This window comes from Muntiacus reevesi, chromosome 3, assembly GCF_963930625.1.
Source record: "Muntiacus reevesi chromosome 3, mMunRee1.1, whole genome shotgun sequence".
NCBI classification, from domain to species: Eukaryota; Metazoa; Chordata; class Mammalia; order Artiodactyla; family Cervidae; genus Muntiacus; species Muntiacus reevesi.
In genome coordinates this window covers 243,113,100-243,127,349 of record NC_089251.1, presented here as the reverse complement: position 1 = coordinate 243,127,349, position 14,250 = coordinate 243,113,100, and the positions used below count along the sequence as shown (strand labels likewise).

Here is a 14,250-nt window from a genome sequence, read left to right as displayed (position 1 = left end):
TTTGATTTCAGTGTTTATAGTTGGCTTATTCATAGTTTCTATTTCTTCCTGGCTCAGTTTTGGAAGGTTGAACTTTTCTAAGAATCCTGGGGTGGTCTTCCTCCAGCTTCACTGTCACCATCATAGGGCCCTGCTGATCCCATGGGGCTTGGAACAGCTGACCAGCAGACTTTCTTGTGTCCACAACCATCATGCCTGGAGTTTCAACTGAAGGCTTCTGAGGGCACCCTGGGGAATAAGAATTGCGTGATAAAGGGATACATGGCAAATACTTCAAAGAACCCACACAAGAAAGAAGATGACCTGTAACCAAGATAACTAATTTTATTAATTCACTAAATCCACAAATATTTTTTAGAAGCCTACCTTGCACAGAAACTGTTCAAGATGTTTGAAACACATTAGCAGAGTGTCCATTCTAGTTGAAACAGTAAAATAAACACAACCAAAGAAAAAAAAAGAATCTGTCCATTTCTTCCAGGTTATCCATTGTATTGGCATATCAAGTTGCTCATAATAGTCTCTTATGATCCTTTGTATGTCAGCATTGCCTATGATAACTTCTCCTTTTTCATCTCTAATTTTGTTGATTTGATTCTTCTCCCCTTTTTCCTTGTTGAATCTGGCTAATAGTTTGTCAATTTGTTTATCTTCTCAAAGAACCAACTTTCAGTTTTACTAGTCTTTACTATTGTTTCCTTTATTTCTCCTTCATTTATTTCTACTCTGATCTTTATGATTTATTTCCTTCTATTAACCTTGAGGGTTTTTGTTCTTTCCCAGTTGTTTTAGGTGTAAAATTAGGTTGTCTATTTGATGTTTTTCTTGTTTCTTAAGGTAGGATTGTATTGCTATAAGCTTCTCTCTTAGAACAGCTTTTGCTGCATCCCATAGGTTTTGAGTCATCATGCTTTCATTACATTCATTTCTAGGAATTTTTTTATTTCCCTATTAATTTCTTCAGTAACCTGTTCATTATGTAGAAATGTATTGTGTAACCTCCATGTATTTATGCTTTTTTACAGTTTTTTTTTCCCTTGTAATTGATATCTAGTTTCATAGCATTGTGGTCATAAAAGATGCTTGATACAATTTCAATTTTCTTAAATTTACTGAGGCTTGATTTATGACCCAAGATGTGGTCTATGCTTGAGAATATTCCATGTGTGCACTTGAGAAGAAAGTGTATTGTTCTGCTTAGATGAAATGTCCTGAAGAGGTCAATTAGGTCCCACCTGGCCTAATGTGTCATTGAACACCTTGTTTCCTTATTAATTTTCTGTTGTGATGATCTGTCCATTGGTGCAAGTGGAATGTCAAGTCCCCTACTACTATTGTGTTACTGTCAGTTTCCCCTTTTATGTCTGTTAGTGTTTGCTTTATGTAGTGTGGTGCTCCTATCTTGGGTGCATAAATACTTACAATTGTTATGTCTTCTTGGATTGACCCCTTGATCATTATGTAGTGACCTTCATTATTTCTTTTAATTTTCTTTATTTTAAGGCCTATTTTGTCTGATATGAAAATTGCTACTCTGGCTTTCCTTTGATTTCCATGTGCATGGAATATCTTTTTTCATCTTCTCACTTTCAGTCTGTGTGTGTGTGCCTCTGGGTCTGAAGTGGGTCTCTTGTAGACAGAATATATATGGGTCTTGTTTTTGTATCCATTTAGCCTGTCTGTGTGTTTTGGTTGGAGCATTTAATCCCTTTGCATTTAAAGTAATTAAGGATATATACTTTCCTATTGGCATTCTTCAAAATTATTTTTGTAGGTCTTTCCTTCTCCTGTGTTTCCTGCCTATAGGTCTCTTTAACATGGTTGTAAACTGGTTTGGGGGGCTATATTCTCTCAACTTTTGTTTATCTGTAAAACTTTGATTTTTCCATCAACTTTGAATGAGATCCTTGCCAGGTAGAGTAATCTTGGTTGTATATTTTCCCCTTTCAGTACTTTAAATACATCCTGCCATTTCCTCTGGTCTTCAGAGTGTCTGCTGAAAGATCTATTGTTAATCTTATGGGGTTCCTTTTGTATGTTACTTGCTGCTTTTCCCTTGCTGTTTTTACTGTTCTTTCTCTGTGTTTAATATTTGTTAGCTTGATTAGTATGTGTCTTGGCATGTTTCTCCTTGAGTTTATCCTCTATGGGACTCTGTGCTTCTTGGATCAATTGACTATTTCTTTTCCCATGTTAGGGAAGTTTTCAACTATTTTCTCAGACCCTTTGCTTTTCTCATCTTCTTCTAGGACCCCTATAATTCAAATGTGAGTACCTTTAATATTGTCCCAGAGGTCTCTGAGACTATCCTCAATCATTCTCATTCTCCTTTTATTCTGTTCTTCAGTTATTTCCACTATTCTTCTTCCAGCTCATTTATCTGTTTTTCTGCCTCAGTTATTCTGCTACTGATTTCTTCTAGAGTATTTTTAATTTCAGTAATTGTATTGTTTGTCTCTGTTTATTCTTAATTTCTTCTAGATCTTTGTTAAATGTGTTAATTGATCCTTGCATTTTCTCCATTCTGTTTTTGAGGTTTTGGGTAATCTTTACTATCATTACTTTGAATTCTTTTTCATGTAGTTTGCATATTTCCTCTTTGTTTATTTGGTCTTGTGAATTTTTACCTTGTTCCTTCATTTGTATAATATTTCTCTGTCTTTTCATTTTTTTCTAGCTTACTTTGTCTGAGGTCTTCTTTCTCCAGGCTTTAGGGTCATATACCTTCTTCCTTCTGGTTACTGCCCTTGGTGGGTGAGGTTGATCCAGTGGTTGTGTAGGCTTTGTGTCGGGAGGGACTTGTGTCTACATTCTGGTAGGAGGAGGTAAGTTTGATGGACAGGATTGTGTGAGGTGGTAGGTTTTGGGGTGTCCGTGGCAAGCCTCTCCACTAGTGGTTGGGTCTGTGTTCTGTCTTACTTGTCAGCTGGCTGAGGTGTCTTACACTGGGTGCTGCTGCCAGTTGGGTGATTCCAGGTCTTAGAATCAGGTGGAGGTCTTCATGAGAGTTCTCAATAATCAATACTCCCTGGTGTCAGTAGGTCTCTGGCAGTCCACTGCCCTGGATTCAGAGCTTCCACTCCAAAGGCTCAGGCCCAGTCTTTGCCTGGGGAACTGACTCTCCACAAGCCATTTGTTATGGCATTAAAGGGGATTAAAACAAAAACACAAAAATAACAAAACAAAATAAGAAACAAAAGAGGAGCCCCAGACAAATGGTAAATGCAAAATCAAGCAAATAATAACAAAAACAAAGGAACACACGTATACACACACACAAAACCCAAAGTAGTCCAAAGACAAGAAAGTACAAGAGTGACTTGGCAAGCAAAGGAAACCAAAAATGATACCAATAGATTAAAAACAAAACTAACTAAAACACAAATTGGTAAACAAGACAAAAGCAGTGTGTCAACTGGAGAATAAGCAAAGAAAACAAAACAGACTAGCAAACATGGTGAAATAAAGGAAGAAAAGGAAGAAAAGGAAAAAATAGAAAAGAAAAAAAGATTTATATATATTAAAGAATAACTATAGCAGGAAATGAACAGTAAGAAAAACAAACAAACAAACAAAATTTAAAAAAGAAAAGAGTCCCACAGAATCACGGAAAACCCATGAAGAGGTAGAAGTATATAGAGGAAATCAAAAGTGTGACTTAAAAAATGTTCTCAAAAACTTAAGAGTTAATAGTAATAATAAAATAAACAACCATAGCAACAAAGAAAAACAACAAAGATAAAAAACTAGGATCACCTACAGAACAAATTAAAATATATGAATAATAATAAATGCTTTTTTTGGATCTCAGCTGCCGGTGTCCTTTCCTTCACTGTGAGTCACAATCCACCTCTGCCTCTCTAGGATGCCCTCCAATACTGGGCTGATGTCTGGACCTGCTGTGGGAACAGCTCAGACTAATCTGGCCCTATTCTTGCCTGCAATATCCACAGCTACCAGAGCTAGTGTGATTTTGTGTGTGTGTGTGTGATAGCTCTCATTGCCCTTTTGTATATTCCATAGACACAGTCTTCCTAATTGATCATGTGGTTTTAATCTGCACCTTGTACAGCTGGTGGAAAGGTTTTTGATCCGCTTCCTTAGCCACACTACCCTTGGAGTTCAATTGTGGTTGTATCCCCACCTCTGCATGTGGGTCATCCACAGGAGTTTGCTCCTGAGGCAGCCCTGGCAGACTTAGGTCTGTCTTAGTGAGCCTGGGTGTGGAGGTGGCGCAGTTGCTTGGATCACAGGGACCTTGGTGGTGCCAAGTGTGCAGAGACGCTGGTGGCCTCAGGCGCAGGAGCTAGGGCACTATTACAGTCTTTTTCTAGCCTCTGGGGCAGCTGGCATTCAAAAGGCCTCTCTGGCTGGTTCTTCTCTGCTGTTTGGTGCAGCAGGGACTCAAAGGTCTCCACTGGCTGGGGTCCTCTCTGTTGCTCTGTGCATCAGACACTCAAAGGGTGACCTGCTCTGGAGTCTTTGTCTATTGGTTAGCTGCCAGCACTAGCATGTGAGGGAGAGAAGCTACAGTGATGGCTCCTCCCCCTGCACATGACTCAGCAGTATCGCTTTGCTTCAGTGGCTACCCAGCATTGCTCCAAAGGCATTCTCCACCATGATCTCCTCCCTCATGTCCTGTTGGGCTGTCTCCCAACGGTCAACAGCAACCCCCACCCTGGGATTGCTCTCCAGTTCCTATGCTCCAGCTCCCAGCCACTGTGTGCTTCAGGAGACTTGGGTCCCTGACCAGGGTACATGGGGCTGCAGCAAGGATTGTCTGCTTCTCACTCCATTCAGACAGTCACAGATCAGCTGCTTCACTCTCCAACAACCTCAAATGCTTTCCCTGTGTCTCAAACAATTGTCTCAGTTTGGGGATCTGACCTCTTCTTCAGTTCCCCTAACCCCAGGTGCAGGTCCAGTCCTGCTCATTCTCCTCTTTTCCACTTCCTTCCTTTGTCCTACTGAGTTTGGATCTATATATTCCTTTCCAGTGGTCAGGGACCCCTGTCTGCTCTCAGATGGTGTTTTGCAAGATCTTCTGCATCTGAAGGTGTATTACTGATGTATCCATGGAGAGAGATGTACTGCACATCTGGCTACTCCTTCGCCATCTTGTCTCCCTCTGCAATCACTCTTTTCTTTTATTTTCTAGGGTTTTTTTTTTTCTTTTTTTTTTTCTGTGAACTGCAGTTGTTATGTCTGACTCAGTAATTCTTCGCAGTGTGAAGAAATTTGGAGAGGACAATCATGGTTTTGAGTCAGACAGCTCATGTAAGTGGCCTTTTTATCTTACTGTCTCTTGTACACAAAAAAGGTGAAAACAAAAGTGGAACAAACTAGTGAAGATATTCAAGGAGCAGAGAAAATTCAGCAATAATAAGTAGAACTATTACCTCATATTCTTCTTACATAACCTGGGTATTTCTCTTGAGAATCCATGTAATATAACTGCTAAGAGTGCTAGGTAAGAATGCATAAATCCTAGGAGAGTGAAAGCATCTCACTATAAATAATTTTTCCCTGGATAGACTTGGGTTGTTTTAGCACTGACTCAGATGGTAAAGAATCTGCCTGCAATGCAGGAGATCTGGGTTTGATTCCTGGGTCAAGAAGATCCCCTGGAGAAGGGGATTACTACCCAATCCAGTATTCTTGCCTGGAGAATTCCATGGACAGAGGAGTCTGGTGGGCTACAGTCCATGGGGTTGCAAAAAGTCAGACATGACTGAGTGACTAACACTTTCAATACTTTCATTATTATTACCTTTATTCATATACTGTTATAATTGATTGTAGTAATATGCATTTAGTGAGCATTGCTCTCTGAGAGGAATGGTACAAAGACACTGTTGGCCAGAGTGAGGTAAAGTGGATGGGGATCCACAGCACAAGTACCTAGAGTGTGCTAAGGGCAGATGATTCTATGCTATTATTATCTTCAAAAGTCCTATGATTTTACATTTTATAGAAAAGGAAACTGAGACTTAGATACATTGTCTTAAGCTTGACAAAGATTGCATGATTAATGATTAAAGGAGCTGTAATCCTAACCTAGTTCTGATTCCCAAATATGAGAGGTTAATCTTTATCTACTCTATAATGCCTCTTTACTCTGAATGAAATGAAACGAAAATGCCAGGGGAACCAGGATGTGCTGTCCTATGACGATGGTTGACATTAAAATCCTGGGTACCTTTCCCTATGGCTTCCCTATACCCATTACCCTGAACCCCCAATTTCACCTCTTCCCTTCCATCTGCTCTGACCTGTGCTGGGGAAAGTAATATGTGGCTCAATTCTATGGCTTCTAAGGCACAGGGGTGTCAATGACATCTTATTGTCTGGTTGATTTATGGCCTGTACTTTAAGTAGATAAATTCTGATGTTTCTAAAAAACCAAACAATAAATAAGTATTCATTTTATTTGGTAGTTCAAAAAAATCAGATTTTTCTGTAACTAATTTACATATTTTGGTCTTTAGTTAGCATTCAGAAGATAAAAAGATCTCATTTTCTGGAGAAAATGTAGTCAAGGCAGCAGTCTTATATGTGAAAGAGTGTTTTCTTCTATAATATAGAAGAAGAGAGAGAAAGGTGAAAAAGCAAATGATTATTTTGTATTGTTCCATGAATAAAATAATCATAGAAATGTTTTTCCAGAGCAAAATTGTTAATGATTATGTTTCATTTTGTCATTATTATTAACTGCTTTATGTGTTGTTTTTATCCTGACAGATAACAATGATAAAAAATCAAAGTAAGTGACTGCTTCAACAATGTAACACATTTTCCAAATAATTCCCCTAATATTCACATAAAAGACACAAAGCCGAAACAATATTTTCATATACATTGCACTGCCTACAAAATGGTATATATAATCCATTCTTTTTCTCTTTAAAACATTACTATAATTTGATTTCAAAATCTTTGGGAATATTCCTTCTGGATTAGGTTCAAATATCCCCTGTATGTCCAAGAACCCCACAGAATTTCTGACTTAAACAAGCAGAGGAAAAGTTGGACATGTAAGATTTCATGGTCGCTGAGGAGTTTTCTGAGGATATAGAAAAGAAAAAAAAAATAGGTAAAAATCTCTGTCTTGAGGAACTTAACATGCCTTTAAGAATTCTCTCCTTTAGTGAGGGAGACATAGTAAACACCATAGATAAATAAAATATATAGCATGGTAGATAATGATAATTTCTCATCCCCTTTCTAAGAAAAAACAATAAACATGGAAATGGAGATTTGAAATGATGTGGGGGGAGAGTTGAAATTTCAAAGACTTTGACCATGGATGGCCCATTGAAAAGGCAACTTATGAGAGAAGGTATGAAGGAGGTGAGGGAGTTCTCCACTCTGTTATCTGAAGAAAGAACACTTCGGTGAGAGGAAATAGCAAGTGCAAACACCCAGAGGTGGGAACAGATTTGGTGCATATGAAAGTCAGCAGAAAGGCCAGGTGGCTCAGGTGGAGTGAAGTAGAATTTCGCAGCCAGTGGGGGCTTTCATTCTTACTAAAGAATGACGAATGAAATCACAATTTAGGGAGAATTTCTCATTGTTTTAGAAAGGATGGTCTGTAAATCCCCATGTTTTTCTCCTCAGGTTACAAGATGAGAAGAAAGGTGGTAGCAGTCAAGTTGGCTTCTTTCGATTGGTAATAAAACTATGCTGATTAATGGCATAGGTTTTGCAACTGTGAGTTGTTCAGATTGTGGGGAAAATGTTGATTTTTTAGTCATATTGGCAGGTGATTAACTATAGTGATCAATTTTTCAGTCCTAAACTTTGTCTATGTGACAACATGTGGATTAGTAATTAGAAATCCATTGCTGATTAAACACACAAATTCTATCTGGTAGATCAGAAAGGTGTTCTAGAAAATAATCTCTAAGTCCCTAGTGATCATTTTAGGAAAAAAAAATTGTCACAGTAATCATGTTATGCGTATTTATTCTTATGATGCCTTTAGAAGTTCCATAGTATAGGTATTTTCTTCAAATTTGCAAAATAGAGACATTTCTGGGCACAAGCAGATGCTCTTCATTATCAGTATCAGTTCTGGGAGCCAATTTCTACTATTGCTGAATAAGCCATATGGAGAATCTACATGGCAATAGCATCAGGGTCAGTGATTGTTTCCCCCATAAGCTGGGGATGAAAAGCTAAGAACTAAAGTCAGCTCTTGAGGTAAAGAGAATGAATTAAGAGACTAGGAAAGAAAGAACATGAGTTAACAATGTAAGAGTTTAATGACTTAGATAATTCATACACTGTTTATTTCAGTGTTAGTGAGAACTCTCCATTTCAATTAAAACGATTCCCTTAAGACTTGGTGTTGAATACTATTTATCAGAATCTAGTAACTAAAATTAAATAGTCCTCCTACCTCTCCTGCTTTTCACCCATAGATGATCTCTGAATCCTTTGTTTTTCAAGTTTCGATTTTCTTCAAAGACTGACATTTGCCTGATGTCTGTGGGAAGTTTATGTGCACTTCTCCATGGAGTAGCCTATCCAGGCGTGCTACTCATTTTTGGCACAATGACAGATGTTTTTATTGAGTATGACATGGAATTACAAGAACTCAGTATCCCTGGAAGAGCATGTGTGAATAACACCATAGTGTGGACAAATGACTCCCTCAACCAGAATATGACAAATGGGACACGCTGCGGGTAGGCTGCTATTGTTTTTACTTTTTTTGCTCATATCTTAGATTGTAATTCAAAATGTGTAAAGAGAACCTTATGGAAGGACCTGGAGTGGTATCTAACATGGAGCGAACAGAAAGATAAATTTACACATAATTCTATAAATTACTCTGCCCTGAAGTTCTTCTTATTCCAGTGAGTTTTAAAATCCCAACAACAACAACAAAATACAGAATTGGAAATTTCTCATTAAATACATACCCAAATTTCACACTTTGTAGACCGTAGGCTTGAGGATGACACTGTCGATACTTAATATTGTTGGAAGGTGACTCATAAATTTTACTTGAGTCCTTGTCACTTCTCATATCTGAGACTTCCTTTTCCCTTCCTCCCTCTTTCTTTCCTCCTTCTCTCTTTCCTTCTTTCCCCTCTTCTCTTTTGTCCCTCAGCTTCTGTGGCTGTGGCTGATGACCCACTTGACCGCCAGTCTTCTCTCTACAATGGGAATATCATCATTCCTGTGCTCTCGAACTTGGAGTAGGGGTCACTGGCCTCAATTAGCAGTTGAGTCGCTGTGAAAGAGTGACGTGGTGCTATGAACAGAAGACAGCCATGCAGAATTAGCCAGAGCTCACTGTGCTCCTGTTCTGTCTGTGATAAGCCCGACAGGCTGCCACGTAATCAGTGAGTCTGTAGTATACCCAGGGTTGACTCACTGTCATAGCATGGACTTTGCAGCCTGTCTCATGCTGCCTCAGGGCCAGAGCAAGATCATTTTCACATATAAACTCACTCAGGTTCAAGAATCAAGAGCAGGGCACATCCTGGCTAGAGAAACACTTGGAATGGCTCCCTCAAGTGATTCATATTTTTCTCCACCATTTATAAATTTTTCTATAGGCTTGATTCCAGATTATGACAAATCCTTCCAAATTACTAATGTTCTTCCATAATATTTGTTGCTAGCATCTTTCATTCATCTACTCATTCAACCAAAATTTTTGGAACACCAATTATGTACAAGGAAAATGTGTAAGCATAAAGACTACAGTGGTATCTTATGAGTAATCGTCCTTATCTTTGTGGAGTTCACGTCTAATTGGGGAGACCATCATGAAATCAGTGACCATGCAGATAAGTATGTAGTTATAAACTGGTTAGCACTTGACAGAAAAGTACAGGACAACATACAATGTACAGAATTATCCTTAAAAAATAAGCCTACTCATAAGAAATAAATTTCCAACATATAAAGGTGTATATTTCTCTTCTAAATTTGGAAGTAACATAACAATTTGTATAAAAGAGAGACTGTCTTCAATGATAGTCTGTAAAATATTTTCACTTGTGCCATGCGGCTTGCAAGATCTTAGTTCCCCAACCAGGGATTGAACCTGAGTCCTCTGCAGTATAACTGCAGAGTCCTAACCACTGGACGCCCAGGGAATTCACAATGACAATCTTTTATTTTCTTTTATTTATGTTGGAGAACAGAAGACTTGAACTGATATTAACAGAGTGATATGACTACAAAATGTGAACTAATCACTTACCCTTTTGGAAAAAAAATCCATTCAGACTTACATATGTAAAAAGACCCCAATTGTTAATAACATCAGTCAATCCTAAAGGAAACCAACCCTGAATATTCATTGAAAGGACTGATGTTGAAGCTGAAACTCCAAAACTTTGGCCATCCTATGAGGAGAGTTGACTCATTGGAAAAGACCCTGATACTGGGAATATTGAGGGCAGGAAGAAAGAGGATGATGCAAGATGAGATAGTTGGATGGCATCATCAACTCAATAGACGTGAGTTTGAGCAAATTTTGGGAGATAGTGAAGGAGAGGGAAACCTGACATGCTGCAGTCCATGGGGTTGCAAACAGTCAGACACAATTGAGTGACTGGAAAAAAATGAATTAATAACACTCATGAAAATAAACTCTTCAAGTGAAAGATCCTGAAAGTATATCCTATAATGCCTTGAAAATTGGAAATGAATGTTAGAGGGACCAGTATTTGAGACATATTCAAGATAACAAGTGCTGATAAATATTTATTAGATAAACTGAAGAATGAATATGCCCTTAATGTCTGCATCACTGGCATCTGATAGAAAGGATGGCTACCCATTACTCACTGGGCTTTCCAGGTGGCACTAGTAGTAAAGAACCCACCTATCTCTTATGCCAAAGGAGACATAAGAGATGTGGGTTCAATCCCTGGGTCAGGAAGATCCTCTGGAGGGGGGAATGGCAACCCACTCCAGCATTCTTGCTTGAAGAAAAGCTCATGGACAGAGGAACCCGATGGGCTACATTCCATTGGGTCGCAAAGAGTCAGACACAACTGGGGCAACTTAGCACATACCCATTATTCACACTTTATTGATTCTTACTGGATCATACACTTGAAGGTGAGCAAATCGTTCAAAGCAAATAAGGGCTTTCAGAAATTCCTTGGCTTTGGCTGAATTCACATGATACTAAGCATGTAAATAGATATCTGTCCTTTTAAAAAATTTTTTTCATATGGCTATTTGAAATTGTGTAGACCACACCTTTCTTAGGCCTTTACCAGGAGCTCAAACTGAAGAAAATGTGAGTTATTATGGTCACTGACAAGAATACTGCTAACGAGCAGTATTCTGAATAAATGTTTGTTTAGCTTTCATGTGATAAGATCACTGTGAAAATGAACTTGGGTGGGACAGAAGAGAGGCAGGGGATGTTTTCTTACCAGTAAGTAGTGAATGTGCCTCCAAAATTACCCAACTCTTTCACAGATTCTTTCTTGGAAAAAGTACAACATTAAAAGTACAATGTCTCCACTTACTATAATCAGTGTGCTAGTCTTGGACTATACAAGAAACTCAATGGTCTTATCAACATAAACATGCATGTACAATGTAGGAACTGATTTTTCTCTTTCATTATATTGATTTCAACATATCAGTTATCATCCATTTGATGGAATTTTAGGCTGAAGCCTTCCAAATGGCTGAGTGAATAAGACTGAGAAGGATGGCAGAACTTTAGACTTTCTGACTAGCTTCTCAGAATTTATTTGCTCAGAGTAGTCAAATAATAAGGTAACAGAATGAAAGAAGAAAAAAAATCACAATTCAGTTTACTTTAAAAAAAAAAATTCAATTAAAGTGTAAAAACTCAAATGGAAGCTACAAACCTTATAACTTAATTGTGGAAGTGACATACCATCATTTCTGCTATTTTCTGTTGGCCACACAGACCAACTCTGGTGTAATTTGGGAGAGGACTACACAGGAGTGTGAATACCAGGAGACAAAAATAATAAGGGGCTCCTTGGAGGACCCATGGCCATTGGGAAGTTTGTCCTTACCTACTCGGCATGGATGTGTTGATGCAGAAATCTAAGTCTGTACTCCCTCTTGGATTTCAGTCTATTTTCTTAGCAATATACATTTATCTTATGCACTCAAGTACTATTTTGAAGTTAGACACTGAAGACCATCTACTTTGAAAAACAGTTTTATCAGGATTTAATTCATATACCATAAAATTCACCCACTTAAGGTATCCAGCTCAGTGGCTTTTAGTATATTCACAGAGCTATTTATTCATCGCCACAATCAATTTTAGAACATTTTTGTTATTTTACTATCACCTAAATTTCACTCCCCAGTTCCCCATCCTCCCCTCAGCCCTAGACAACCACTAATCTACTTTCCATCTCTGTAGCTTTGCTTATTCTGGACATTTCATGTAAATGGAATCGTACAATATGTGGGACTTTGTGAAAGCTTCTTTAACTTAGCCTAATGTTTCCAAGGTTCATCCATGCGGTATTAATAGCATAAATTAATACTTCACTTATTTTAATTGCTGAATAACATTTCATTGTATGAATATAATACATTTATTATGTGGATATAATGTGTGGGTTTATCCATTCATCAGTTGATGGACATTTGTGTTGTTCCCTCTTTTCAGTTATTACAAATGCTGCTACGAACGTTTGTGTACATGGTCTCCTATGGACATATGTTTTCATTTCTCTTGAGTAGATACCTAGGAAGGGGATTACTGGGTCAGATGTTAATTATATGTTTAACCACTTGCAGAATTTCCAGACTATTTTTCAAAGTGGCTGTACCATTTTATGAGCTTCCCGAGTGGCTCAGACAGTAAAGAATTTGCCTGTAATGCAGGAGACCTGGGTTCGATTCCTGGGTTGGGAAGATCCCCTGGAGAAGGAAATGGCAATCCATTCCAGTATTCTTGTGTGGAGAATTCCATGGACAGAGGAGCCTGGTGGGCTACAGTCCATGGGATCACAAACAGCCAGACATGACTGGGTGACTAACACTTAACAGGTGCGAGGGTTCAAGTTTCTTCACATTCTCACCAACACTTGTTATTATCTATGTCTTGACTGTAGCTCCATGCATGCATGAATGCTCAGTTGTGTCTGACTCTTTGCCACCCTATGAGCTGAGATTTCCAGGCAGGGATACCGGAGTGGGTTGCCATTTCCTCCTCCAGGGGATCTTCATGACTCAGGGGTTGAATCTGAATCTCCTGCACCTCCTTGTATGGGCAGGTGGATTCTTTACCACTGAGCCACCTGGGAAGCACTGACTGTAGCTCCAGTAGGCTGAATAATGGCCCCCAAAGATATCTACAATATTCCCGTGAATGTTACCTTGTATGGGAAAAAGAGTCTATGCAGATATAATTAACTAAACTATCTTGGGATTGGGGAGATTATACTGGATTACCCAGGTGAGCCCTAACTGCAATCACGAGTATTTTTTAAAGACAGTTACTAAAGAGAGGCAGAAGGAGATCTGACTTTAGAAAGAAAAAGAGACAAAATGTGCCTGTAAGGGACTGAAGTGAGGTCCCAAGCTCAGAAACCCCTGTAGCTACCTGAAGCTGGAAGAGGAAGAAACAGATTCTCCTCTAGAGCCTTTGGAGAAAGTGCATCACCACCAGCACCTTAATTTCAATCCTGTGAAACTGGTTTCAGACTTCTGGTCTCCAGAAATGTGAGAAAGATGGAAATATGTGTAGATATCAAAGGGTGACATAAGGAATCTTTGAATGAGGAAAATATTCTGCTCTTCATTGTATCGAAGTCAACATCCTGGTTGTGATAATGTCGAATAGTTTTGCAAGATGTTACCACTGGGAGAACACTAGATAACGGGCATGCATAATCTCTCTGTAATATATCTCACAATTGCATTAGCCATTCTGGCAATGTGCTAGCATAGTGTGAGGGTGTTCTATAAAGCAACTTTACCTAGTAATAAATCATTTGTCCATAGGTCAATGTCTCACGCATTGAGGAATATGGACCCTTTGATATTTTGGAAGTAGGATATGCATGCATTTCTACCAGTTGGATTGCCACTGATATTCACTCTAATGCAACAGTCCTCAACCTTCTTGGCACCAGGGACTGATTTTGTGGAAGACATTTTTTCCCCATGGATTGGGTGTGGGGAGGATGGTTTCGAGATGATTCAAGTGCATTACATTTATTGTACACTGTTTCTAACCTAATGCTGCCACTGAGCTAATGGGAGGTACCC

General features: G+C 38.7%; 1 protein-coding gene across 2 annotated transcripts in view; it reads left to right on the top strand.

Moving 5' to 3' along the window:
* Positions 1–5,201: 5,201 nt before the first annotated feature.
* Positions 5,202–14,250, top strand: part of ABCB11 (ATP binding cassette subfamily B member 11) — a 79,582-nt gene continuing 70,533 nt past the window's right edge. For both annotated transcript variants that reach the window (XM_065927891.1, XM_065927892.1), the window contains exons 1-4: positions 5,202–5,277; positions 6,742–6,763; positions 7,618–7,669; positions 8,452–8,690. In XM_065927891.1, coding sequence (XP_065783963.1) covers positions 5,202–5,277; positions 6,742–6,763; positions 7,618–7,669; positions 8,452–8,690 — 389 coding nt within the window. The remainder of the gene's footprint in view (positions 5,278–6,741; positions 6,764–7,617; positions 7,670–8,451; positions 8,691–14,250) is intronic.